This window comes from Colletotrichum phormii (assembly GCF_030913505.1).
Source record: "Colletotrichum phormii strain CBS 102054 chromosome Unknown BDP81scaffold_28, whole genome shotgun sequence".
NCBI classification, from domain to species: Eukaryota; Fungi; Ascomycota; class Sordariomycetes; order Glomerellales; family Glomerellaceae; genus Colletotrichum; species Colletotrichum phormii.
The window spans coordinates 543,998-571,717 of NW_026851470.1; the positions used below are offsets into that span (position 1 = coordinate 543,998).

General features: G+C 51.7%; 8 protein-coding genes across 8 annotated transcripts; 5 read left to right on the forward strand and 3 right to left on the reverse strand.

The window, feature by feature from the left end:
* The first annotated feature begins 424 nt into the window (after positions 1-424).
* On the forward strand, positions 425-2,201 carry BDP81DRAFT_359013 (Intradiol ring-cleavage dioxygenase). The gene is made up of 2 exons (XM_060586373.1): positions 425-1,065; positions 1,123-2,201. The coding sequence occupies exons 1-2, from the start codon at positions 813-815 to the stop codon at positions 2,049-2,051; spliced, it is 1,182 nt and encodes a 393-aa protein (XP_060439664.1). The 5' UTR covers positions 425-812; the 3' UTR covers positions 2,052-2,201.
* Positions 2,202-3,445: 1,244 nt separating this feature from the next.
* Positions 3,446-5,820, forward strand: BDP81DRAFT_331756 (phytase; the record flags this gene model as incomplete). The annotated part of the gene is made up of 3 exons (XM_060585534.1): positions 3,446-3,979; positions 4,032-4,996; positions 5,046-5,820. 3 exons carry the CDS (start codon positions 3,446-3,448, stop codon positions 5,818-5,820), a joined length of 2,274 nt encoding a protein of 757 aa, XP_060439665.1.
* Positions 5,821-8,625: 2,805 nt separating this feature from the next.
* BDP81DRAFT_120432 (uncharacterized protein) lies at positions 8,626-9,822 on the reverse strand. The gene has a single exon (XM_060581595.1). It carries the CDS (start codon positions 9,780-9,782, stop codon positions 8,757-8,759), a length of 1,026 nt encoding a protein of 341 aa, XP_060439666.1. The 5' UTR covers positions 9,783-9,822; the 3' UTR covers positions 8,626-8,756.
* A 2,119-nt stretch (positions 9,823-11,941) lies between these two features.
* On the forward strand, positions 11,942-13,499 carry BDP81DRAFT_331601 (major facilitator superfamily transporter; the record flags this gene model as incomplete). The annotated part of the gene is made up of 3 exons (XM_060585521.1): positions 11,942-12,179; positions 12,309-12,684; positions 12,746-13,499. 3 exons carry the CDS (start codon positions 11,942-11,944, stop codon positions 13,497-13,499), a joined length of 1,368 nt encoding a protein of 455 aa, XP_060439667.1.
* A 987-nt stretch (positions 13,500-14,486) lies between these two features.
* BDP81DRAFT_503510 (isoflavone reductase) lies at positions 14,487-15,555 on the forward strand (the record flags this gene model as incomplete). Its single annotated transcript, XM_060595596.1, has 3 exons — positions 14,487-14,520; positions 14,608-15,002; positions 15,064-15,555. The coding sequence occupies 3 exons, from the start codon at positions 14,487-14,489 to the stop codon at positions 15,553-15,555; spliced, it is 921 nt and encodes a 306-aa protein (XP_060439668.1).
* A 3,410-nt stretch (positions 15,556-18,965) lies between these two features.
* Positions 18,966-19,191, forward strand: BDP81DRAFT_399351 (uncharacterized protein; the record flags this gene model as incomplete). Its single annotated transcript, XM_060588566.1, has 2 exons — positions 18,966-19,071; positions 19,136-19,191. The coding sequence occupies 2 exons, from the start codon at positions 18,966-18,968 to the stop codon at positions 19,189-19,191; spliced, it is 162 nt and encodes a 53-aa protein (XP_060439669.1).
* A 1,611-nt stretch (positions 19,192-20,802) lies between these two features.
* Positions 20,803-21,816, reverse strand: BDP81DRAFT_399352 (uncharacterized protein; the record flags this gene model as incomplete). The annotated part of the gene is made up of 3 exons (XM_060588567.1): positions 20,803-21,502; positions 21,559-21,590; positions 21,721-21,816. The coding sequence occupies 3 exons, from the start codon at positions 21,814-21,816 to the stop codon at positions 20,803-20,805; spliced, it is 828 nt and encodes a 275-aa protein (XP_060439670.1).
* Positions 21,817-22,778: 962 nt separating this feature from the next.
* On the reverse strand, positions 22,779-25,379 carry BDP81DRAFT_120466 (uncharacterized protein). The gene is made up of 4 exons (XM_060581596.1): positions 25,163-25,379; positions 24,971-25,049; positions 23,881-24,822; positions 22,779-23,820 (listed from the first exon to the last, which is right to left on the reverse strand). The coding sequence occupies exons 2-4, from the start codon at positions 25,040-25,042 to the stop codon at positions 22,963-22,965; spliced, it is 1,872 nt and encodes a 623-aa protein (XP_060439671.1). The 5' UTR covers positions 25,043-25,049; positions 25,163-25,379; the 3' UTR covers positions 22,779-22,962.
* Between the last annotated feature and the right edge of the window lie 2,341 nt (positions 25,380-27,720).

Here is a 27,720-nt window from a genome sequence, read left to right on the forward strand (position 1 = left end):
CGCAAACGCGCAGCGGCGCCACCCGCCAAGTGGAGAGTGGCCTCGTCATCCGGTGCCCCTGGGAACTTTTACCTGAGAAGGCCCCAAATGTCATGGAACCAAACTTGGGAAGCCTTTCCGCCAACATCGGGAACCCCAACGATGAAGCGGGATGTGGGAGGCCCGAAGCTGGCTCCCGGACAAGTCCCCACTCCGGATCGACCCCGGGTTCCGCTTTAGAACCACCTTCTTTCCATCTCAAGCTTCTCCAAGCATTTCTTAACCGCTTGGCGTGTGCTCTGAGGCTGAGTTAAGAACGTCAAGGATGCTTAAGGACAGGCACCGGCGTGGAGACGCATTGACTCGAAAAGTTGAGAATGCGCCCCCGGCGGGGAACGAAGTCGTGTATGTGAGGCTCAGAAGTACGGAACCCCTGCGTGCCACGACGGCAACGGGTAGCGTATGACCTTTTGCGCGGTCCTGGTTGGACGGATGTTCAGACGATGGACCGCGGACTCTCGATGGAAGAGTCGAAAATGGCAGGCGGAACTGGAGGTGACGAGGGCTCCCCATGTAGGGGGATCGGATGAGAGCGAAGTCCCCATCGGCTGTCCACATCACGTAGAGATGAACGCGTTGATAGGGATAGATGGCGGAGATGTTGAACGAAGATCGAGTTGTATAAAGACTGCTCTCGGAGCCGGACATCTAAGAAATTGGAAGCACCATCAGCCGCAACCACCGCAGCAACAACAGTCGCTTCTACAACAAAGACACTCACAATCGTTTCCAACATTCGCTACAAGCCCGGTATTACTACGACAATATCAACAATGGTTCGCATCTCTGCCCTTTCGGCCGCCGGCCTCGCCCTCGCCGGCTGCGTCTCTGCCCACCCCGGCGAGCACCACAGCCATGATCACATGAAGCGCAACATCCAGCTCCGTGACAACGTCGCTGCCATCGGCCAGCGCTCCCTTAACGCCTGCTCCAACACCGCCGGTGCTCAGGCTATGAAGAAGCGCGCCGTTGAGCGCCGTGCCCAGAAGGTCAAGGACATCCGCGCCGCCAAGGGCCTCAAGACCCGTAAGTAACTACTCTTGTTCGAGACACTTGACCGAACATTCATTGACCTTTCCATAGCTGCCCGCAAGTATCGCCGTGATGCGGACGAGCTCACCGCCTGGGAGGCCGTTAACCACAACATGACCGCCTCCAGCGACAACGGCATCTTCACACCCCTCGAGGATGTCTTCAGCGCCAACACCTCCTGCGTCTTGGCTCCCGAGATTACCGACGGCCCCTACTACATCGTCGGCGAGAACATGCGCTCCAATGTTATTGAGCAAAAGTGGTGCGATGGTGTTCCCGTCTTCCTCGAGGTCCAGTACGTCGACGTCGCCACCTGCGACCCCATCCCTCAGGTCGCCGTCGACATCTGGAACTGCAACGCCACCGGTATCTACTCCGGCATCTCCACCAACGGCAACTACGCCGCCGACGGCATGAACAGCACGTTCCTCCGCGGTATCCAGCTCACCGACGCCGATGGTGTCGCCCAGTTCGAGACCATCTTCCCCGGCCACTACGATGGCCGCGCCACCCACACCCATTTGCTCTCGCACACCAACGCGACCCTGATGCCCAACGGCACCATCTCCGTCTGGAATGCTCCCGTCAGCCACATCGGCCAGGTCTTCTGGCCCGAGACCATCCGTTCCGCCGTCGAGGAGCTCTACCCCTACAACACCAACGAGCAGAGCATCACCTCCAACGCCGACGACATGTGGTCTATCCTCCAGGCCGATGCCTCCTACGACCCCTTCCCCCAGTTCGTCTACCTGAGCGACGACCTCCAGGACGGTCTCTTCGCCTGGATCCAGATCGGTGTCAACGCCTCTGCTGACTACACCGATGACGACTACTACAACATTGCCGGCTACTTTGATGAGGATGGTGGTCACTCCACCGGCCAGACTGTCGGCGGCGGCGGCGGTGGCTCCGGCGGTCCCGGTGGCAACGGCACCATGAGCGGCAGCCCTCCTTCCGGCACCGCTGCTCCCTCTTCGTAAGGTACATTAGCCGACGGACCTGACGCGGGATTTTCAGAACTACCGTTTCAAATTTCTTTATTGTATGATAGAACTTCAGATACCTTTAGATGCATTGAACATACAACCTCGGTGGAATCGAGCGCACCAATGCCATTTCATTCAAACTTCATGCTTCTCTCCTACTCCTGTCATGAAATCATTTACAGGCTATTGCCGTTGCAAATTACTTACCAGAGAGAACAGGGAGGCGGCCAATGCCGCCGACTGAGGCTGATTAAGTCTGCTTGATGTGATCATTCCAAGGTCTTCAAGCCCAGAGCACCTAGTCCCTGTTTTCCTCTTCCGCGGGCCATGAATAAAATGCAAGCTTTGGTTGTCCGAGTGTGGCTAGTATTTTAAGCGTTGTCCCGTAATGCTATCTGGAGTTGAAGATATAGGCAATGTCTACGATCTTTCAGGCGACTCCTGTATTCAGGAAAGAAAAAATGAGCGCCAGGAGTAAAAGTCAATGGGCAGACAATGAAGCCAAGCAAGAAACCGAATGCAGTCTGTGCTCACCCAGCAAAGTGGAAGCAACCGCGGCAAATCCAGCTCATTTGCATGCGCTCTTGGAAGTTCAAAATTGTCATTCAAGAGATGGAACAACGCTTTATTTAGCCAGGCTGCGTCCAGTAAAATTTCATATGCATCGAGAAGTCCAAACGAATAATGACAATGTGGGACTTGGCGTCTGAAGCCCGCGACGGGATCAGAGCGGGCTAATTTGGCTCAGCATTGAACACGAGCCAATTGTAAAGTTGTGAAGGACAGAAAACGGAAACCCATTGTCAACCTCGGAAGTCCCCCCCGATGTCACTGTACAATTAAAGTATAACGAATAGTGGGACGCATGGCATTTGACTTTTCTGACAGAATCAAAAGAGTCGAGTTTCTCTCAACCAGCTCCTCGTTCAGACCTATGACTTCACCTTGGACTACAACGGTGATCCAATGCCAAGACGGACGACTCCAAAAGTGGAAGCTTCAAGGATTCTTCGTCCCGTCGCGTCCACCAATTGTTTCTTCCCTTTCATGCACGCGTTTCACCCGAAGGGGATTCCGAAGGGAACCATCAGTGTTCCATCACCCACAGTATTGACGCAGGATTCGTCCTTCGAATTGCCAAACTGAAAGCAGATTCGGTAAAGGTCGTGGCCTGGTCTCTCATCCATGAAGGGGACCTGGAGGGGCTGAACTTGCATTGCGATCCCGGCCTTGTGGACGTGGGGCCACCTGCTCCTCCGCTGTCCGCCCGCTTGGAGGGGGTGCAATAAGACGACATGATAAATGGACAGTTTCTCCTCATAAGGCGAGCCTTCAGCTTGCATGTCTTGTCATGTCAGGCAGACATCTTCCGACTTGACCTAACCGCCATGGGCCTCAAGTACCTCGCTTGCGCCGCGGCCATCGCCGCCGTCGCGACACATCCTTGGCTAGCCACGGCCGCCTCCAAGGTTGATGTCGAGGCCAACATGACTGCCCTGACCGGTGGCGAACTCGAAGCGGATTGGACAAACGTATTCTACTCAAAAGAGAAGCCTCTACTTCTGGGAAACGATGGAGGTGCTGCCACGGGAGGGTTTCACGCTTGGGATTTGAACAGCGACTCGCCACTGGCCGAGGTCAAGTCCATGACCACCGGTCGAACAAAGCTCATCACGACGGTCTACAATGTCACGGGGAAAGACTATGCGCTTACGATTGCGATGCCGGACTCCATCATTCGCGTCTACGAGATGCCGGGGTTTACGGAAATTGAATCAGCCCAAGTGACGATGCTTGGAGATTGGGCGGCAATGTGCTCGTGGCGCACCAAGAGTCTGAACGACTATGTATTTCTTTTCGGTAAGACCGTGGTGGTGCAGTATCTAGTTCGCCCAGCCAAGGACTCCATTGAACTGGTGGAGGTGATAGAGCCCGGCTTCAGTTTCTCAACTTGGTTCTTACTGACTGGACCAGGTTCAAAGCATCCCGGTCCCAACGGAATTCTCTGGCTGTGCGGTAGTGCAATCTCAGGCTAAGATGGTTGTCAATGCCGACGATGACAAGGATGTTTACGTTTTCGATCTCAAAGAATCGACTATTGCCCCAGAAATCACCAAGCTTGGCGAGGCTGCACAAGATGTGACTGGTATTGCAACGTATTTCTCGAATTCTACTGGCACTGAATACCTGTTTGTCGCCCAAGAAAGTAGCGTTGCTGTCTACAAGTACCCGTTCGACCTGCTCGGCAACATCAAACTGAGTGGCCTGGAGGATATCGAAGTCCAGGGCCTCAGCATCTACCAGGGATCGACCTCAAAGTACCCCAGCGGCGCTCTTGGCTTTGCTGTTGAAGCGGATAACGTTGCCGGGTTTGGGCTGGTGTCTCTGGATGGAGCTCTCGATGACCTCGGGATAGATGTCAACACTGCGTATGACCCTCGGAATCAGACTGAAAGCCGTACTCGCTCCCCGATTTGCGACGCCTGTTCCTCCAACGGCTACTGTCAGGAGAACGCCCTCGGATGCGGTTGCTTCGCTGGTTTCACTGGCGACAAGTGCGATCAGATCCAGTGCATGAATAACTGCTCTGGACATGGCGAGTGTGTTGGGCCACAACAATGCAAATGCGAGAATGGATGGGGAGGTCTCTTCTGCTCGGCTGTGTTGGTTGAGGCTTCTTACGAAACCGACCAAAATGGCGGCGATGGAGATGACCCCGCCATCTGGATATCGCCAGGATCAGCCGAGAAGTCCCGCATCATTACTACGACCAAGTCTACCGAGGGTGCAGGCTTAGGTGTTTTCGACCTGAAGGGGAAGCTGCTTCAGACTCTGCCGGCGGCGGAACCTAACAACGTTGATATGATTTACGGCTTCCAGGCTGGAAACAGGACTGTCGACCTCGCTTTTGCTGCTTGCCGTGGCGACGATACACTTTGGTGAGTCGGGCGTCCCGAGTTACCTGAAAAGTTACTGACATATTCCAAGCATTTTCGAGATGACATCAAATGGAACTCTGAAGGACATCCCCGGCGGTATCCAGCCTGTGCCGGAAGACTACAAAGTCTATGGTTCCTGTGTGTACAAGTCTCCCACGAGCGGCAAGCAGTACCTCTTCGTCAACGAGAAGTCCGCCCGTTATCTCCAATACGAGCTGACGTCCAATTCGAACGGGACTCTTCAGACCACTCTCGTCCGCGACTTCACAGGCGGTGCAGGGGGCCAAGTCGAAGGCTGTGTAACGGACGAGGAAAATGGCTGGATCTTTCTTGGTGAGGAGCCTTCTGCGCTGTGGCGCTACGGTGCCGAGCCTGACTCGTCGGATGATGATGCCATTCAAATTGCTTTCGTGGGCGACGGCCAAACCTTCGCCGACGTGGAGGGCGTTACCCTCGTCTACGGCGTCAGACCTGATCAAGGATACATCCTCGTGTCCAATCAGGGCATCAGTTCTTACAACGTGTACACCCGGGCAGATCCTCACTACTACGTGACGACTTTCACAATCCCCAAGTCGTCAGATGGCCAGATCGATGCTGTTTCGAACACCGACGGCATCACTGCGGTGGGAACACACCTCGGAAAGGACTTTCCTCACGGATTGTTTGTTACTCACGATGATGCGAACCAACTGCCTGATGGTAGCACCAGCACCGAAGCTAGCTTTAAGCTGGTGAGCTTGGAGAAGATTCTCGGGGCCGATATGATCAAGACTATGAACCTTCTTGACGATGTTGATGCTAATTGGGACCCGAGGAAGTAAATCAAACATTGGGTCGCCGATATGACTGCCAGCTTGCATAGATGTAAATAATCATACACGTAGAATCTGCTAGTCTAATGACTGGAATCTTGGAGCTCATTTTGTTCACTGGTTTTGAAAAAGCGCGTCTGTGATTCACCTGCAACGTCACCGGCATGCAATAGGGTCAGGAAGTTGCTACTCAGTTTTGATTATATTTAAAGGTCTGGTGTCGTCTAATTAAACTGAGGATGCCGTCAGCATGCTGAAGAGATGCAACCTCTAAAGACTCAATTTCCCTCGACTGATTATTCAATCTCGGAACGTCGCTAACATCGGAGCTCGATGAGTTCGTTGCCTCTGATTGTGCCCATATTTGACCAATTCAAGCGGCAGTCTTGTTTTAAGATATAATCCTAAGCCGATCTAAGCGGGCGAATGTTGCTGAGCCCTCCGGTGCGCAGGCGCCGTCGCTGATGCCGGTCTTCTGTAGCAGGAAGCAAAGTCCCGTCCATGTATGGAGTTATGATGGGCTTTGGTTTGCACATGATCTTGTGTCTTGTAATTTGCTTGAATCAAATGTGGGCGGATGCCTTGACTTGACCAAAGTACAGTTCTGTTCGGCTGCGTGATGAATGCTTCTTTCCGACTTTGAAGTCGAATTTGGGCGATGTCCTGGGGTTTGAGTTTAATACGTAGCTGGGGAAGAAAGGGACTTTCAAGCCTCTGTTGAGAAATAGCCAAAGATTATATCCAGTCTCAGTGAAGTCCCTGAATCACTGCATCTTGATACGTTATTGTCGTCCAGTAGTTTGTATGAGGACTTGATGTCGTGTTGGGCCACATTCACTATGAAAGCCAGAAGCAAGATGCGCAAAGTCATTAGTCCAAGTGAACTTCGTACTAATAAGGCCAAGGACAAAGATCTACGTATCCATAAGTAGGTAGATGACTCCAAGGTTCTGTAAATGAGACACTCCTTCAACACAACCTTAATACATGCGAGACCACCTCAGCAGTCAAAAGGAATGATGTGCGCGACATGATTCACATAATTGTAGCAAGGACTTCACATCATTCATGCTTCATTGACTAATTCCGTGTTAGGTATTTTGCTAAAGAACCAAGCCCCATCTCACGGCCTTCTGCCTCATCATGTCAATGACGCCCAGCGGTAAGAATCGCTCCTCAATAAGCCTTAGACCATCGAACCGATCTTTCGCCTCCTGATGATACATCTGCATTATCCACCGCAATTCAGACCGCGAATTGGCCGATTGGATAGGCAAGTCCTCCAACGCCTGGTAGACCTGCCGGTCAGCCTTGGGGCTCAGCGCAGGTGGGGTCCCCTGAACACGCTCGTAGAGGTCTCTCAAGTGACTGCTCGTGGTACTTCTGTTTTCGGTGAATTCCTTGAAGGTGAAGAACGTCTCCACATCATCAGGGCTGAAAAATTGACCGTCTAACCGGCCAAGGTAATCATCCCCTAGCTCACGCGTCTCAGTGGCCTTGGTCGACTCAAATGTTCTTTTCTTGTCCTCGTAGTCCTTGCGTTCCCGATCGAAAAAGTACTGGACCATCTCTTCTGGGGACACTCCTGCCCCACATAGATGTTTCTGGACTTTGAGAAATGGTATGAACTGGTTTTGGAGTCCCAAGCCACCTAGCTGGTCCGGAAAGAAGATGAAGGCGTCCGACACATCCGAAACACCGAAACGCTGCTCAATCTTGGATTTGATGTAGTAGACAGCGCTAAGTTGGCTGTTCGTTGCGCTGGCAACCGAGTTGCTGTCCTTCTCAGTGGAATATGGCGTAAAGATGTCGTGCTGCATCTTCTGGTAGGTTCGCAAGACGCTCTCGACGTGTTCCTTGCCCAGGCAGTAAGCCGGCTCTCCAAACGCCTGACCGAAAAAGCGGCCGATGCAGCTGTTCCATGTGCGGACCCAGTCGAGGATACTCCGGCACTCAGCAAGTTGTTTCTGGAGCTGCTTCACGTGCTCCTCCACGTTCGCCTGGTCAATGGTCCATTTTCCAGTCACTGGGTCGAGCACGAGGTGGCCGATGCTGACAGGACCCTTGGGCAACTCTCCATCAATGGTTTCATCCCGAGGGATTCCTTCGCCGGACAAGTACACCGAGCCAGTCTTCTTCAGATTGAACTCCAATCCCATGACCTTAGCAAAACGCTGCATGGCAGTCCATGCCCTAGCAGTATCCGCTGGGTCGCCGGCAACCCAGAGATCGTCGTGTAGGCGGTACAGTTGTAGACCCGTCTCTTGATTGACGGCAAAGTCCATCACAAACAGGATCAACTCTCCTATGAGCTTAGCTGGCGATCGACTCATTGGCATACCCCTTCGCCTGATGCGAGGCTCTGTCGATGATGACTCTGAATCGGAAGACGAGCCCAGGTTCACCGGCGTCTCGAGAACCTTGCGGTAGAACGCAACCATGTTCTCTGGGAACCCAAAGAAGCGGAGGGTGGCAAAGATTGACGTATGAGACAGGCCGGCCCCGAACCACTTGAGATCAGACTGCACTATGGCAACTTTGCCATCAAGCGCTTGATGGATCATCGTCTCGGTTGCAATCGTGCGCAGAAGGAATTGCTTGATGTTCAAGGTCGGTTTCTTAGCCTTCCCCCAATCAGATGAAGCAGCGTCGTCGTCATCATCCTCTTCTGACATCCTTCCATCGTCGTACATCCCCTCATTAAGCGTATTGACTTGGCTTGGCAGGGCGGCGAGGCAAAAGTACTTAATGAAGTTCTTTCTGCGAAAACCGGCAACCGTATCATCAGAGATGGAAGATCGGGCTTGGCGATTCCGTATAGATGCCAGCCTTCCACCCCTTCCGCGCCCCCTGGTACCCCTGGTCCACCCCGTTGTTGCTGAACGCGAGGATTCATCAGAGATTTGTGTGGGTGTGTCGAGATAATACGCCCGCCTCTGGCTTTGTCACTCAGTCGCGGGTGACTCGGCGTGCCACCTCCAGACTTGGTCGGGTCCGTCCAGAGAAACGAGCCTCGTTAGGGTCTCCTTCAAACTGACGCAGCCCTTGATGCCGACCCAGTGGATGAAGATTACCTGCAGCACATCTTCGTCCATCCAGATGCGGTACTTCCCATTGGCCTGCTGGCGCGGGAGGTACGATACTCCCTCCTCGCCGGCGTCCCACTCCCAGTTGTCAAAGTCGGCGAATCGCGTGTTCAAGACATCGGCAATCTCCCGTAGTACCACATCGTTGGAATCGAACTCGCGTAGGATCGCCTGCTTCTCGTCGCTTAGGAGATCCTGCTGGAGGAGGCTGGCAATACACATCTTCAGCGTGGTCTTGTTAAACGGGCTCGTTCTCTGGAGGAAGTTCTTGCTTGATTGCGCGACTCGTTGCCGCACATCCTCGAGCGCCTTTTCACTCTCTCTTGTGCTGAATATACTGGCCAGATAGGCATTGATTTCCGCTTCGTCGGTCTCCAATGGTGTGAACACTACCTTCTCGAACTGGTCACGGAGGTTCTGGAGAAGCTCCTTTTGGTGGTCGATGACTTCGAATGAGGAGTCTTCCTTCGACAGCTGGGCGGCGTCTGTACCCTCCATGGGACTTCCAGGATTGATCCATTCGGTGACAAATCGTGAGTACAGGTGAGCCATGCTGAGCTTATGGCTTTGCACGTCGAGCTTGGACCTCAACAGGTCCTCAGACGCCTGCAATATCGAGGGAGGCACCGACGTGTCATATTTGGACTGAGCCAGTAAATTGTCGATATTGTCGATGCTCGGATCGTCGTTGTGTCCCTTTGAGTAAAGCTCCTTGACTCCGTGAAGCAAACAGCTGATACGACCGCCCTGGTCGGCGTATTCTTTGGCCTCCTCGAGGATCTTCGTCTTACGGCTCTCGTATTGAGTCCGCTGCTTCTCCAATTCGCGAATCTTGGTGTCGGTAATGGACTGAAGCGTCTTCGATAAGACTGATGTTGAAGACATTGTAACAGAACTGTGAAAGTTGGGAAGGCTAAGTGTAAAGGCTGTGCCGTTCCCGAATGAGCTTGCTTTGTTCTTGTCATTTCCTGTTTCTCCGAGTTAGTACCTCCACCTAAGTACTTATATGTGTCGAATCGTCAACTACTCCAAGGGCCTGCTATTGACACTTACCAGATGTTCTTCCAAAATATCTGTCGAGTAAATTTCACAATGGTCCAAGTTCCCCGCGCTAAGAGCGAACCAAGCGATTGGAGAAGCCAGCAGAAGTTGTAAGACGCTGTTGCCTGCTTAAGCGACGCCCTTCGACTGTCATCTCAACTTCAACAAGTTGCCAACCTAGCAATTGGCCATGCATAGGCTCTTGATCGCGTCCAACCACAGAGTGTAAATGCTGTTCTTTCCTACTGGAACATTCCTTTCCAGCAACAACATAAGGCGTTCCAGGTAATCCAAGGTGAGCGTAGTCGATCAAGGGTCCAGATCAAGCTTAGGGCGTAAGCACAAGGAAGTTGAGAATTCTAGAAGCTTCTTGACGACAAACGACAATAGGTCACTTGGTGCTCACAGTCTTAATTGCGAGAAATCTTGGACATGATTTATCCGGAACTCAAGTCATTTGAACAAGAGTCTTCTCCAATGAATTGCATGGTCACTACATGTAAACTCCGTGCGTACACAACGCCATCATAGAACAGCAAGTAGCGAGCCTGAAGATGTAATTGCATTATGACGTCTTCAGACACGATGATGAATAAGATGAACAGTTTCGACCGTTAGGTGTTGCTCTGCGTAGTGTAAATGCGGGCATTAAGTTAGTAGCTACTCGCCTTTCCTGAACCCTAGGTTGTCGCGACTTTGCCATAGTCATCCTAGTGGGGTTGGTTGAGCCTGTTCCCTCTTCCGCAACTGCCATTTCCCTCGCGACTTTGATTGAGTTGCTGTGCTGGGTGTAAGGTAGTCCTATCTTTGAACTAAATTTTGATGGAATAGACCGCATGCAGGGCTGAGCAAAGCTCCTCAGAAATCAACATATTCGGCCCAGCTCGTATGCCTACCATGGCTATTTTGAACCTAAACACAACTGCGATTAGTGATGGCCGTACGTCATTCCCTCAATACCATCTCAATTTGGTTACGACAACATCGAGCAGTCAACGGCCAGTGCCGAAAACGCACGACCAATGGTCAATGGAGAACGGCCGAAACATGGTCAGATCCGGCCCCAGTTTCTGACCCAAATTGGGCAAAACTATCCAGCTGGATCTATGGATGGGTTGTCAGCCCATTTTGGCAGGTTGTCAAACCCGTTGCATTCTGGCACGTCTGGCCAGCATAACCCTGGAATCTGCCCCAGTGGCGACCCGACGCGCGCGGCAGATCAGTGGGTTAGCCTGCCTAAACTGGCGCTGTCGCCGGTTTGAATTCCGCACCTCTGATGATCCTTCCCGGGCGCCGGCCGAGGTCTCGCTTTCGCCAGCGCAATCCAATGATTTTTGGCCATCATACTGGGAGGCAAAGAGAGGATTGAATCGCGTCTCATAGGTTCTGTGACAAAGTTGACTATGCCATCATTCACTGCTAAGAGGTAGCAATTCCAGCTGTTAAGAATCTCTCCAGCAGCGCACGTAGGTTTTAACTTTATTCTGTTCCGCCAAAGTGCCACGTCTGGATGCGATCTCCTGCAGAAGCCGCGGCGCGGAGCGGGTACTGTCGGGGGACCCGATCACATCAACAATAAAAGGTTGCATTAAGAACAGGGAAGTGGGTTGAATCAATACAAGACCATCGGCTCATCTTATCAGTCAGTCGATTGAATAAGAAGAAAAGTTCCAAGGCAAACCCCACAACCCATGGAAAAAAGGGGCCTTTGACAACGCAATTTTTTGCTTAGATGAGCGTAAGAAGACGTAGCTCGGGAGTATTTTGCTTACTGCTGAACCGCGTTTCTCGACTCAGGCCCTGCATTGTCCAATTGATGCTAACTCACACACCCTCTTTCATCACTTAAACTCTCTTTCGTTCTCTACTTTGTCGCGTTGGTGCACTAAGAAGGCGGCTATTGCAATCTTTCAGACCATCTAAAGCTGGGATAAGCTTTGGCATCCCGCCCTGAGCCGCCCACATAGGACGGGATTGGGTTCAGATGATCTGCTTAGCCGGCAATGGCTTCAACTTCGAATGATGGTCCACGAGACCCGGAGAAGGACAACAGCATACGCGAGGCCGCGATAGATACTTCCGTCGTCGCAACAGACAACACAAACAGCGACAGCCCCCCGACATCGTCTCAAGCATCACCTACTGCAGAGAAGTCAACAACAACCCCTGCTGGACCTGACGGTGGTTTGCAGGCATGGCTCCACATCCTCGGGTCTTTCTTCATCTACTTCAACACATGGGGTAAGTAAGATCGATCTTCAGACGTGCGTTTTACGCGATGCAACCATCGTGAGATGCTGTTGCAGCGGCAACGCCAACGTGGGACGACGTCCTCTGGGAAAGTGGTCCGCTGACCGGGTACCATTTCAGGTCTCGTCTCAAGCTTCGGCGCCTTTCAGGCCTATTACCAGTCTGATCTCCTGAGCAATAACACCGCTTTTGAGATCTCAACCATTGGTTCTCTACAGAATTTCCTTATGGTCTTCTTGGGTTTCATCATTGGCCCAATTTACGACCTAGGCTACTCACGATACCTACTCGTGGTAGGATCCATTCTGGTGCTGATTGGGCTCATCCTCCAAGCCTTTTGCCAGAACCTATGGCAGTTCCTCCTCTGCCAGGGTCTCATCATCGGCCTCGGAACAGGCTGTCTGTCTACCCTGGGAGTCGCACTCCCATCGCAATGGTTCTCTACTAGGCTGGCACTTGCCAATGGCATCGCGGCAAACGGCAGCGGTGTTGGCGGGTAAGCGACGCTTCGAGATGCGTGAGGCTAGAACATAGAGTCGACTAACATCGTTTCGCAGTCTCGTCCTACCAGCCATGTTTCGAGCAATCCAGCCCAAGATTGGCTTCCGATGGACGGTCCTTGTCTTCGCGCTCATCGCGCTCGTGACCCTCGGCGTAGCCAACCTCGTCATCAAGACATCGAAGCTCAAGATCCCTCTCAAGCGGCGACCGCTCGTCGACAAGTCCGTCTTCCACGACCTGCCGTTCCTCCTCTTCCTTGGCGCCTGCTGTCTGCTCTTCCTGGGCATGTACACGCCGTACGTCTACGTGCAGACCTACGCCCTCGAGAACCACATGGCCAGCGAGAACGTCGCGCTCTACCTCCTCTCGATGCTCAACGGTGCTTCCATCGTCGGGCGCATTGTCCCCAACTTCTTTGCGCCTTACATTGGCATCATGAACATGATTGCTAGCGCCGTCTTCGTCATGTCTATTGCCGCTTTCTGCTTCGCGGCGACGAACAGCCAGGCTTCGCTTATTGCCGTCACTGTGGTGTACGGCTTCTTCAGCGGAACGTTTTTCGGCTTGCAGCCGACCACGTTTGTCAAGCTTTCGGCTGACAAGAGTTACATGGGCACCAGGTTCGGTATGGCTTTTACTGTCATGTCTGTGGCACTGTTGTTCGGATCGCCCATTGCTGGTGCGCTATCCAGGTCGCATGGATACTTGAGCGGTTGGATCTGGTCGGGATGTTGCCTTGCGGCTAGTGGTATGACAATTTGCATTGCGCGCGGGTTTGCCGGTGGCTGGAAGCTAAATAAGGCTGTTTAAGATGCCTCCTTCGCTATGTTGTACATACATCTTTTTAGTTACATGCAGAAGCTTGTACATAGATATGACTGCCCATTCCAAGTGTCTGATCTACGAGCAATGCGATTTTGTCTAACCTTCGGATGACAGGCCTGTCACTTGACATAGGTGGCCCACGCTCATTCTCGGGGCTGGCGAAGAGACGAAAGATCTCGTGAGAAAGGCCGGCAGTGCGACCGCCAGCTACGTCACAGCAACAATGGTTTCCGACGAGCTGAATCTCTTTCCGGGCCACAGCCGTGACCCTTGTCCGGCTTGCAGCTGCGGCAGTTTATCTTCAAGCATGTCCGCGTACGGAAAGTCGGAAACTTCCTCCCTGTCACGGTGCCGCCGCCAGGTACCGCGGGCGGCCATTCCCGATGGCGAAGAAACCGCATCGAGAAACCGAGAGTGACCCAAGTGTGCCAAGTTATTCAAAGCCCAACTCTTCACTAAACTTATGGAAGGTGGAAAGTGACGAGTGGGAGCCGTCTAGGTAGATAACAGGTTGCACAAGGTGGGAGCCGGCCTCCCTGACTCGCCATTACTACCCGGCAAGGACACCCGGGCTTCGACCCATAGACTAGGACTATATGGGGTCTCATGCCACCTTACCAGGCTTTGCCAGGGCCACCAGCGGCATATCGTCGATCTGAAATGATGCAAGGGCAACTGCGTGGGACCGTGGGTATCGTTGCGAAAATTGTCACTGCTCTTTGTATTTCGGGAAGCTTGAATATTGAGCCCCCGCGTAGGGTTGCACTCCGCGGAACCAGAACCGGCATGCCAGAAGGCGCAAAACTTAGAGTTCATGACGGGGATAGAGGGGTTGGAGGGGTAGAACTTCCCACGTTTGTAGGTTCTATTTTCACGTATAAATAGAGATCTGGTGCCTTGGCTGCGAAACCTTCAATCTCTCGAAGTTCTGTTGCATTCCACTCAATCGTTCGATATCGAATACCGTTCAAAATGTCCATCAAAACAGTTGCCGTCGTTGGTGTAAGTACTGATTCGACAACTCTTCAATATGAACCCAAAGCTCACATCTGAATCTAGGCATCCGGCCTTGTCGGCCTGCGAGTCGTCTAAGCCCTCCTTGAAAAGGGCTTTCAAGTAACAGCCATCTCCCGCGAAGCTTCAACCGCCACATTTCCATCAGGTGTCGCTGTTCGCAAGGCAGATCTCTCGTCTGTTGAGTCTCTCACGGCTGCTTTTGCCGGACAGGATGCTGTCATCTCTGCCATCTCCACTGTTGCAGTCATCGTCCCCGGCTCGCAAGACCCGCTCATCGATGCGGCGATCGCCGCTGGCGTGAAGCACTTCATCCCATCCGAGTACGGTCTCAACACACGCACCTTGGAGGGCGAGATCCTCGGCGATTGGCTCAAATCCAAGACGGCCGCTGTCGACTATCTGATCAAGAAGACGGAGGCCAACCCAAGCTTCACATGGACTGGTATTGGAACGAGTCTGTTCTTCGACTGGGTAAGTCCTCGCTTTGGACAGTTCATGTTGTATGAAGTTGTAATTAACCATAACCCAATAGAGTATCACGCGAGGAATCTACGGAATTTCACTTGAGAACAAGAGCATTACGATCTTCGACTCTGGAAACCAAAAAGTCTCAACGCCATCACTTGCTTTCTTGGCCGAGGGCATTGTCGTGATGCTTCAGCACCCCACCGAAACTGCGAACAAGTACATCAATATCGTCGAATTCGAAGTCACACAAAACGAGCTCCACAAGCTGTTCGAAGAGGAGACGGGTTCAAACTTCACAGTTGAGCACAAGACTGCCGAAGAAGCAGAGAAGGAGGGCAAGGAGAAGCTCAAGGCTGGAGGTCGTTTCCCCTTTGAGGAGTTTTTGCAAAAGTACTGGTTCGGCGACGTGCCCGGCCATGCTATCAAGGAGGAAGACAAGTCAAACAAGATCTTGGGACTTCCGCAAAGTGACTTGCGGGAGGTCGTTAGGGGATACATCAAGGAACACAGCACACAGGAGAAGCCGAATGGCAATCTCAACGAGTTAAATGAGTAAATTCTATCAAAAGACAACATGAAAAGGTTCCGCGTGTCTTTTGACCTAGGGTATTCGAAGTGGCCGGATCCGTTGATGGTTATTAGTGTGCATATATTCTCGCTCTACAGCCAAAAAAAAAAGGAAAGAAGAAAACACAGACACTCTGATCCGTCATCGTCTCTTTGCACACATTGCCCTTACTCTAGTCAATGATACTGCTACCAGAATTTCTTCAAGTTCAATTCTATTTCATGTTAGTTGCTGCCTTCTAAACCACGTGAACAAAGTACCTGGTTAGTCAAGGTCTCGTAAACAAGATCCCACGACTACAAGTTAGTGGTTTGGAAGAAGACCAACCCACCATGACTCGTCAAATTTACTCTGACCAGATTTATTGACATCGAGAATTGTACTGTCAGCTTTCCTCTAGCTTCAAGGATGTTTCTGGTGGTTGACCTAGTTTCTCCTTCAAGTTTGCTAGGTTGCTCCATCCCTTTAGCAACCACGAAAATCTGTTGTGGACAGGTGCTATATCAGATCGCAACAAGTTTCCAAATCTTTCTTCGTCTTTCAGTGTGTGTTTCAATTCTTTTGGGATATGGCAGGAATTATTTCCAGTCAAATGTTTCCGGAGCTCAAATCGCATTAAATTGGATGCCTTGACCTGAGCTCGAAGTTATTGCCAGATCTCAGTTAAACTTCTCTAACTCGATGGAAGTCCTATTCAAACTATGAATAGGATGTCTCTTAATTAGGAAATGGCTGGACAATCTGGGGGTAATAGAGAAAATTTGATCAAGGTAAACGCCTTAATCGACTTGCTTACCTCAAGTGCTTACTCTTGAAATGACGAGTTGAGTTCACTTCCGAGAACGAAAGGAACATATCTGTCAACTCATCAGCCGACTTTCAAACAAATGACCAGACTAGTTTCTGTGAGAATGAGCAGAGTCTGAAGAGAGTCATCGCTTGTAAATCGCTTGCGATGATGGCATCACTGCTCGAGTCGCGATTTGCAAAAAAAGTTCTTTCCCAGTTATCCAGGATTAAATACAGTATCTGTGGATGGTAGTTGGATTCATAGAGCTCTATATCTCTGAGGCACTATGGTATCAAACCGAAGAGCAAGAAATGACTTGAGATTATCAGCGCTTGGATTGGCTTCCGAGGTCAGCATAGTTCCTTACCCCAGTGCATAATTATCACAAGTCCTTGTGAACTTCCACACTGTTTAACACATTGGCGACTGGTTTTATGGCCACTCTACAATTGTAAAGGTGTACCTCCGGGCCGCGTCTCGATAAGGGAAAACCTTACCTCGGAAATGAACGAATTGTTTTGATGGAAATGGATTTAGTTGCTTCGAGATGTATTAGCGCCACTGGAGAATAGGAGAAAGATACTAACTAAGAGGATGTCACACAATGGTCATATGTGCATGGTCTATCGTATGCGACGCAGTTCGAGTGAATGCATGGTTGTGATGCAATGCTTTTGCAACGACTGAAGCATATCATCGATCTAGCTATGAGTCAAGATTTTGTACTTGAGCAGTCATCTCGGGACCCTAAGGGAAAGTTCACTTGGGAAGATGCATACGACAACGGAGTGAGAAACAAGAGCTATGGCGGTTATGAGTCTTAGCAAGAAGCTCGAAGCGTCAAATTGGGTTCTACGAACTCAGTCATTTCACTGAGTGTGAAATCCGGATCGCGTGAAGTTGCATGCTTTATTAAGTCGATGAAGACTATGGTCAGTAAGCATTTAATAGCCAAGAAAGCATTTCATAGTTAATGTTCGAAGCAACTCTTAAGACGAATGCCTTGTAAGGAAGAAAATAAAATAAATCATGGTAAGTACTCCATAGTAACATCACGCTTCACATGAGTCCTGTATCGATGATATTCTTCCTTCCTCCGAATAGCTTTGTATCAACCTATACTAATTTCCGCGCATCGTCGTTGTACTTTCGCAAAGGAGGCATAGGGTGGTAGGCTCCAGACTTTATCTCAAAACATGTGGCTGACAAGAGCAAGAGCCATGATTGATGGTCTTCGAACATTGGTGCTTAAAGCAATCATATGTACGACTGTGGAAAACGACGATGAAGTTTCCTGCGGCCGTCATTTCTTGGGTCGTCTCAAATCACGTAAGTGCCGACGTGGCAGCGCTGAAAGATACGAGGCCAAGAGCTTGGCCAAGACGTCGCGGCTTGTCACATCAGGGGAGCCGCAGCTGCCAAGTTGAATTTGTAGCTTGGCTACCAGCGTTACAAAAGGTAAAAAGTTTATTGCGATGAGCCAGTAACGGGCATTTGAGCATTTTTGTCGGACTCGGAAATTTCAATACGACGAACCTGAGCTAGTGGTGCCTAGAGATTCGATGCGGCTGAAGCGGTGCTCGTTTCCACTTGCCTGCAAGATTACGACCGAGGAACGTGATCGCTGGGTTGGTTCCTCACATTGGACGATGAGGAACCCCTCGCCGTCTAATGTAATGGAATGCTCCGGCCGGCGGACGGAGTGGGTAGATGAGCCGACGCGGCATTCAGTTGGGCAGGGGTTCACGCAACTCTCCGTAGATCCTCCTTGTTTCAGGAGGCTGAAACGGTGGGGGGCCACATTGTTCTCGCCTCAGAATGGACTCACTTGGGCTTCACATCGCGATAAAGTCGCAGGACTATGGTGTGAGGCTGTGCTGTTGCCAAAACTTGAAGGTAAAAGGAAATGTTGGATAGGACGATGAAAGTGTGAAAGTGGAAAGAGGCGTTGGCTTGAGGGTCATTCAACTTCTCAGACGTGCAGATGACGGCGTATTTAAAGGAAAATACTTCACATGTTCCGTAATCATCGCCAGTGGTTCGTAGATCCGTAAATCAAGGTTGGAAAAATCCACAAACCCCAGGTGACAGATGAATTGGTGGGGTTCTTCAACGAGAATGCGACCCTTAGGCCCGGTACCAGCACGGTTTAAGGGCGGCCCCGAAACTACCTTTTAGTCAATGGGACCATCTCCTCTGACCGTGATAACGCAATCCTCTCGCATTTGCTGCACCCCCTTTTGAAACCGAAATGAGATGACATGAGCCCATTCCCAAGCCCGCGTGTGTGGGAATGACCATACAGACCCAGGCTGGCGCTTCGAATCTCTTGGCATTATTTGGTGATTATCCCACGAACCCCGGCCACTCTCCGTCGCATCGGCATGGTTGAGATGCGGGCCCGACGCGATCGGAGAGACCTAGGATTTGATGATATATGGGCACCCAGAACCACAACTTTGTTTTAGTTCGTCCGCAAAAGAAAGACCTCGTTCAAGTTGCTGATCCCGGGGATCGTTGTCTCCGTCTTTTCCGATCAGCTGCATTCATTTACATTCTTTCGTTGGCCCATCGAAATCGCGGGTTTTTATCTACCCACTTACTCAACATGCCTGTTCTCGATACGCGGCTTATCCAGGAGGGGATGATGGAAGTTGGGCATGAGATTATGAAAAGAAGCGTCGACCACACCGTACTAGAGACACTGGCAGTGGGTGAGTGGACTTGCACCAGAACTGCATGACTGGAACCGAAACTTTGGCTGACTTATGTGCACAGCTGGTACATGTATATTTGGCGTGGGCGGCTTCATCTACTGGATCAACCACCGGTGAACACCTTAATGTCACAGGAGAGGTAATCAACCCTTTCCATACAACAAACTCATAAGCAGCCGAAAACTAATATGTCTGACTCCAGGTTGGAATAATACTACATCCGCCAGAAACATCACGAAAGACCGCGAACGCCGAAATAGACACAACGGCGCAACGCAAACGTCAAGTCCAACACTCCACAACTAATACCCACATCATACCACGGTGCAGGACACCCAGCGATGCTGTCCACGTTGGCATAAACAAAGAGCTGGCATAATCGATATCGACACAAGCGTGACGATAGCGTGGCATAAGGTACTCTCTAGCTCCCGCTAGACAACCCGTAATCGACCTACCAAATGTCACTAGACCAACCATTGAGTCGCATTAAGGAGATGCAATCACACAGCGTTCATACAGCGAGTCATTTGGCCATACAAATCTTTGTAATTTAGAGGCAGTCGTCCCGTTTTGATACCCTATAAATTCTGACAAGCATTCACATCACACCTCTCAAGGTTTGGCGTGAGACGTTGTGTGAATGGGAACTACTGCTCAACGTTGGCAATTACTTAGGCTGGGGTTCGTGGCCTATGTTGAGGTGTGTTTTGTTTGACGTCAAGCAATGCCCTTCCTTGATATCACCATGCCATTTTTAGCCACAATATTCCTATGACCTGACTAACGTAGTCATTGACAATCTTACCCAAATGTACTATTCCCTTGAGATCGTTGCATAACTCCGGCCAGATATTTTTGGCCAATGCGCTAAATACTTACGGCTTCTGCCACGGAGTTGTTTCAACCAACCATTAAACACGCCGGATCTGTTTGAATTCAAGTGTCGCCTCGGAGTGCCATTTCTGCTCATTCTAACGCACTCGGCCTGGGATGATAAGTGCCCTACACTGTATATATCCGCGTCTCAGTGGGCCCGCTTCATCTATACAACATCTGACTTGGGTAACATTCCCTCAAAGCCGGGTTTCCTATGAGTTGGACTGGTCATCCAGCTGCAGTAACTCGTGATTGTGTTGCCTTTACCAGCGACTTGAAGATGATTTCCCTCTGGTTTTACATCAGATCTTCACTGAGAGAGACGAAACGCTACTCCAATCCGTCATTTGCAGGCCTCGGAGGTCCTTGCATTGCTCTCACCCTCAATGGTGCCAAAACCATCATGAGTAGTACAGTATCAAATTTGAGACAACAGTAAAGCGACCAGTACCGGAATATATCGTACAATCTCGGAAGCGAATCTTCGCCTCTGATATTAGCATTCATGGTTTGCATTTCCTTTTGCCGATAATATGGGAAACAAGAACTGATAGCTATACTGATTTTGACTTCAACCATGGCCCCCATTTGCAAACAATCCTCCATCTGCTACCCGCACGGATGGCGTGTTTTCTGGCGCTGTCCAACTCTCGCACAATCCGCTCCACCTGTGAGGACGTCAACCAGCTCCAGTCTGTTGCGTACATCTCCAGCCATCATCGAAGACAAGCCAATCATTGGGACACCACTCGCCTTTCAATAAGTCAAACTTATTCCTAGCCGCCATTTCTCATCCAGTCTATGGGTGCCTTATTCTAGCCGATTTCTGCTAGGGAGGCTGGACTATGATCAACTTCCAATAAACTTCTCAACCAGTACCTTCATGTGACGAGCTGCCTCTCGCTCGGGCTTTCCTTTCTTTAGATGGTAGTACATTGTAATAGACTCGAAGTTGTTGGGATGAATCTTGAGTAAGTTCACCACTTGATCCAGAGTCTTTCCGGAAGACTTGGCCCCCTGCAAGAGGAGCAACAGATCCTCAAACACCATCTCGGTCAGAAGTCGTATCTGAACTTTCCAATCCCTAGGGTTATCTTGCATCTCAATGAGCGTGGTCTTCTGGTACTTCGTGGTGTAAAAGTAGCCCAGATCCAGACTTTCAAGATGCTGACAGCCGCTGAGGAGTTGAGCAACCCGTCGCGAGGTAGCCCTATACTCTCTCTGTTTCCACACTCGAAAGTTTCCAATCCCGCGTTTTCGCACAAAGGCTGCTTGGAATGACCGTGTCAACTTGATGACGCGTAGGTTGAGAACTCTCATTCCGATTCCTTTCAGCCACATTTCGAGGTACTCTATGTCCTCGATCTCGAATGAAGCCGAGTAGTCCAGCATAGCTCTTGCTTCGGCGAGAGTTGTCTTGCAGGTGTGTAGGAGAGAGCTAGAGCCACTGTGTCGGAAACGTTTATTTCGGGGATCCCAGTAGACAGTGATTCGACTTTGTACGAAAGCTAGGCCATAGACCATGTTCCGTACCTCTTGTGGCAGTGCTCTATGACTTTGTCGTCAGCTTCGGGCCCACCCTACACCGTTGACGCAGAGACTTACAAGAAACCCCACTCATTTTTTACTTTCGCTTTCTTGAAGAAGTTAGCTTCTGCTTCGGTGGCCAGGCATAGACCATTTGACACATGAAAGAGAACAGGGAGATTCAGTCGGATGATGTGTCGAAGTTTAGCGTCGATAAGAAATGAAATTTGACGACAATACCTTGCTGCGTAGGTTGTAGCGGCCTTCCCAATCGCTAAAATCCGGCGAAGGTGATCTTTTGCGAGAAATTTCACCGGAACTACCTTGCGGAGCCATGGTGATGCGTCGGGAGTTTGACTGGTAGTGTTACGACGAGATTTGGATGCGTTTTGCTCGAGAATATTTCCAGTCTATTGGGCAAGTGAAATAGTCCGAGAGTGGAATGGTTCAATTTGAGAAGGTTGCTGTCTAGAGTTCGGAAACAGCTAGAAACGGGTTCCCGAAATCTTCTATCGTGCACTCTTGAAAGTGAAGGTGTCTTAACGACGCCTTATGCTGCAGCTCCAGTCCAAGGCGACGTCCCTGTCGGGCGTCCTTACGTCCTTTCAAGTCATCTTCTTCAACCTTGATGGTGCCAGAACTGGGTAGATTGAAACTATCTTCTGCCAAGTTCGACTAAAAGCTCGAGTTCATAGTTTCGGGAAATTCGATGTGGACAGGTAGAACAGGGTACTTGAACGGAATCATCAAATTACAGGGTTGCCTCAACACCATTGTTAAGTGCGGGCACACAAAGAAACAGCCTTCCACTGCAACGAATCCACCATGTCTGTGTCCTTCAATGAATGACACTCGTTTCCAGAACATACGACACTTCTTTCCCTGTCAGTTTCACCCCGAGTCCCTTGCGGATTAGACGTGGCTCTGCTCGAATCCGCAATCCACTTCGCCTGAACCTCCTGGAACCAGAACTCGGGTGACATGAGGCTGTTTCTTTCGAACCCCTGGAATCCTCCAGTCCTTTCTCCTTGGTCCCAATCTCCAAAATAACTTCGTTGTCATCGCTTTCCAGACTATCCACGCACTGTATTGCTCCTTGCCCGAGGCACTGGTTTCATTTTCATCTTCTACATGATCTTCGGGCTCGTTCTCGACTTTCTAGTCCAATATGGCGCCAGCCCTAGCTTATGGGCAAAACCATACGAATGTGCGTTAAGCCATATCTCTCACCTTACAATATTGAATGAATCCCCCGAAGTATTAAGCAGCCAGTCACAAGAAGCACCGGGAAAGAACGATTATATCATCAACATGGCCGCATGATAGCAGCATTACTCAATTTTTGTAAGGTACGACTATCGCTATGAACACGCATTACATATCCCATATCCACATTGTGTCGTGTGAACGTTAAATTTTCATGAATTACACATTAAACAAAAAGCTCGCTTGAAAGTCCACTAATTATGCCCAAGGTTTGTTTCAGAGCAGAGCAGCAACCACGACACCAGCTGCTGCGGCCAAGATGCCGGATCCGAGACGATCAGCAGCGTTGGTGACTTGGACCGGGCCAGTGGTGGTCTTGCTGGGCGAGGCGACGGGCGTGGTGGCAGCGGGAGGAGGAGTGCCGGCAGGAGGGGCAGAGGGGGTGCTAGCCGGAGGGGGTGCGGGGGTACCGGCGGGGGGAGCAGGGTGAGTGCTAGCAGGCGGAGCGGGAGGAGTGCCAGCCGGGGGAGTGCCAGCCGGGGGAGTACCAGCCGGGGGAGTGCCAGCCGGGGGAGTACCAGCCGGGGGAGTACCAGCCGGGGGAGTGCCAGCCGGGGGAGTACCAGCCGGGGGAGTACCAGCCGGGGGAGTACCAGCAGGAGGCGCCGGGTGAGTGCTGGCGGGAGGAGCAGGAGGGGTTCCAGCAGGAGGAGTGCCAGCGGGCGGTGGAGGAGGGCTGCTGGGAGCCGGGTGCACAGTGGTGAAAGTGTGAGGCACGCTCTCTGTGACGGGGCAGATGGTGGTGGAGACAGGAATAGTCTCGGTGGTGGTGTGAGGACCCTCAGGGCAGTTGGGGGTATCAGGAGGGCACCTGGTGATGGTGTGAACCTTGGTGGTGTAAACAGTAGAAGTCGTCCAGGTCGTTGGGGGAGGAGCAGGGTGGGTGGGAACGGGCTTTGTGGACTCTTCCGTGACGGGGCAGATAGTCGTGGAGACGGCGATGGTCTTGGTTGTGGTGACGGGAGTGTGAGGGCAGTTCGTGACGCTGGGCGGGCATCTTGTCACGGTCTCGACCGTCGTGGTATAGACGGTGGACGTGGTCAGCTTGGTGGTGCTAGTCTTGGTGTGAGGAGGCTTTGCACTCGTCGTCGTGTTAGCATAGGGGGTGGTAGTGGGAGGAGGAGGAGGATGGACCCAGGTCTTAGTCGTGCTCTCCCCCTTAGTGCTGCTGACGGCAGTCTCGGTGGTGCAATCCTCGGTGGTAGTGGAAGGGGGAGGAGGGACGTAAGTCGAGGGCTTGCTGGAGTGGGAGTGATGGCTCTTGGTGCTCACGGTCATCTCGGTCGTGCAGTCCTCGGTCGTCGTGCTGTGGGCTTTGGTGGTGCTGAACGCGGTAGAAGTTGTGCAGTCCTCGGTAGCAGGAGTCGTCGTGTTGTGGTACTTGGTAGTGCTCACGATCTCGCTGGTAGAGGTAGAGACGCCCTTGGTGCTGCTGACAGCAGTCGAGGAAGTAGTGCAGTCCTCGGTCGACGTAGACGTGCTGTGGACCTTGGTGCTGCTAGCAACAGTGGAAGTCGTGCAATCCTCCGATGAAGTGGTTGTGCTGTGGACTTTGGTGCTGCTGACGGCGGTGGAAGAGGTCGTACAGTCTTCGGAAGAGGTGGAGGTGCTATGCTCCTTGGTCGAGCTGGCAGCCGTGGACGAAGTCGTGCAATCCTCAGAAGAGGTGGATGTGCTGTGAACCTTGGTGCTGCTGACCCAGGTGGACGATGTACTCGCCTCAGAGGTGACGGGAGTAGAGGAAGAGTGCTCCTTGGATGTGCTCGTAGAGACAACCTCGCTGGAGGACCAAGTAGTCTTGGTGGCTTCGGTGGTGCTGACGGTGGTCGGGGGAGCAGGAGTGCTTGTGGTCCATGGGGCAGAGGTACTGGTGGTGGCAAGGACCGTTGTGCTCAAGCTGTAGGTGATGCAGGAGCAGGCAGAGGAGACAGCCTTGACATCTCCGGCGCAGTTGTTGAAGTCTGTTGGGATAGCAGCGGCAGCAGTGGTGGTTCCATGGAGGAACTCAACACAGAAGCCCTTGGCCTCCTCAGCAAAGCGTTCATCGATGAGGTTGCGGTAGCACCCATCATGTTCCTGTGATGTGTCAGTCGGGAGCGCTCATAATTACATATAGCTGTTGGGGGATAGTTCGTCCCATCACATAACGGCTGTATAGATGAATGAGACGAAATGGGGGGGATGATAACACAGTGAAGGTAGACAGGGGTATGATCAGACGTACACAAAAGGGGTATTCCCAAGCATTGACGGACGCCAGGGCGATGGCGCCCAGTCCCATGTAGAGGCCACGCATATTGGTTCTTGTTGTTTGTAAGCGAATGACAGTGACTTTGAAAGTCTACTAGTTGATTGGAGCGAGAGGACGATTTACTCGTAGTGACCGTGGGTAAGGAGAGAACGAGGAGACACGAACCATACTCTCGGCGCAGCGAAGGGGACTTTATCAGAAAGCAGACAAGGGTGTGGATGGTTGCCGGTTGCTGGAGGCCACGGCGGGGAGTGATGCATCCATCATCCATCCATCCATGCCACCAGGGCGGACTAACCAGCGGAATACGAGCTGGAGCCGCAGCACGGCTCGTGGTTGATCTCTTGGTTGCCTTTTTACCCATGTTCCCACCCAGCCATGGCACGAGATGAGGCACCATGTCGATATGCAAGGTAACAGTAGTGCCCTTGCTGTCAGGTCGGGCTACATCATGGCATAGCTGCCAGTCAGCAGAAGGTTGCGCCGGTGGTCTGCTAGCGAGCCCGTACACAACGTAGGGCGAGTTCAAGGTCGACCAGTCACCGGTCAACCATCGGTGGTTTGTCGAATTTGGGTACATGGCGCGGTGTCTAGTGTGGTGTTCTGTCATGACTTTGAGGTCCCAGGGATATGGCACTGGTAGACGACGGGCGGAAATCGACGGCGAAATACGGTCGCCACGGTAAGGGAAGCCACACGGAGGGCACGGGGTCTATCAGAGACGGGAGTGACTCTGGATGGGGAGACGTATTCGAGGCGCGAATGGCCCGGTGTTCCAGTGATGATCTTAGACGGTGGAGATGGCACCAGGAACACGGTGGATGACCTGCTGGCAGAATCCGGAGGATCTTCGACCATGAGGAGAAGCGGAGTTCGATGGAGGAAGGTTGTCAAGTTGATAACCCTTGCGTTGCTCCGGTCATTGGACGGTTGTTTCGACGTTTGTCGACGGCGCATCGGCCAGATCCACAAGAGGTAGTCCAAAGTGGGGTTGATCGATGAAGTTTCTTTGAAGGCTTGCAAAGTCTGTTTCTTGTCTCTCCCGCTTGCCCGCCTCCAACGGTGCGGTTCGACGGCGTGGATGGCGTGGACGGGTGGACTCGAGGTTGGAATGGCAACTCGCGTGGGAAGAAGAAGCGGAAAATCCAAAAGGTCCCATCTTCTTCCTTCCCCCCTGCCTAGTGGCTTTCGCTTAGTGTGCTCTAGCCAGGGGTAGCCTAGCCTGTCGAATGACCCAGACGACCGTTCAAAGCCAATCAGTGACAGCCTTGGCCGATTTAGGACGGACGAGTGGGGCATCACCAGCTCTATCCGGTGGGGCCTCGCTGCCTCGCTGGGCAACTGCCAACTTCAGAAAAACATCGCGCCTTCCTCGCGCAGGAGGGCACAGCTCGGCTAACACGGAAGTCGCCAACCTAGATGCTCTTGCCTTCTCTCAATTTTTTTCATTTTTTTTCTACAGAATTCTCCGTGGCCTTCGGCGTCTGGCTGCATCCTGGAAAACGAGGCAAGTTGGTACGTATCTTGGATTTATGCAAGTACCTAGATACATATCCCAGGCGCTTCTTTCTGCTTCCCCGGGGCTTCTCTCTCTCCCGCATTCCTCGACAAGACATCCAACTCCCAACTCCGCTTTCATGTATTCGACTGCCCACCAAGATATTCAAGCTTAATACTAGTCATTCTTATACGATGGGACAATGTTCATCAGCTTCTAACCCAACGGTCCCTCGTTCATTTGACAACTTCCCGAAAGGCAAGGTAGCCAGCCACCGATCGTTTCTTCCACCGTTAACCCCAATCTGGACACGACAAAGGCGCTCTCAAGTCTCAACTTGCTTCCACTTTGGCCTCACGAACACGATCACGAAGCTTTCTCCCACCCGACTGACTACCTAAATGACCGACTGACGGCCATGGGCTAAGAAAAGAAATCAAGCTTGAGGCTTTTGGGCACCCTGGCCGCGGCTAATGCACAATGCTGCACCCCGTCGCCTTACTCGCCCGCTCTTTTCCGTCTTCTCTTCCTTGCAGCTCGCCGCTTGCTAGCTCGCATTTCCCCTCACGCCGCCGCATCATGCGTTGGTTGCCAACTTGCCAGGAGGGTTGCCGCTCGACCTCTTGTTTTCTGCTCACTCGACATATTCATTGGAAAAGACCTTTGGCGAGGCGAGATGACGATGGACGCTCGTGAGGTAATTTCGTGCGGATTTTCACCGCTCCATCCCACCACCTTCCAAGTATTACCACTCACACTCAACTCTCTCCCCAGACTGTCGGCACTTTACATTATCAACCCACCATCTCTGGCCTACGGCAAGGTTCATCGTCGGCTGCCTTCGCCCGACCAACCACCTAGCTGATTCACCTTAGTGCGGCACAGCGCTGCATCGTCACATCGTCTCTTGACCTAAATCTCACGATGGATACGAGAATCTCCTCACTTCCGGCGAGAGCCGTGGGGTTCCCGCCACCCTGCATCACATCGCTTCGCCCCAGTGCTGACCGATCTTCGCTGGCCAAAACAAGCTTTTGATATTTGCAATTGAAGCAAATCGCAGCGTTTGCATGACGATGTTCACCGCAAGTCAACCATGCCTTCAGTGTAGTTCCACGGCCTGCCGATGCACCATGTGGTCCAAGTACTAATCACGTCTTGGAGTTGCACGTATCTCGACACTCGGCTGGTCTGCCATTGCACTAGTCTGACTGAGATCTGGGGA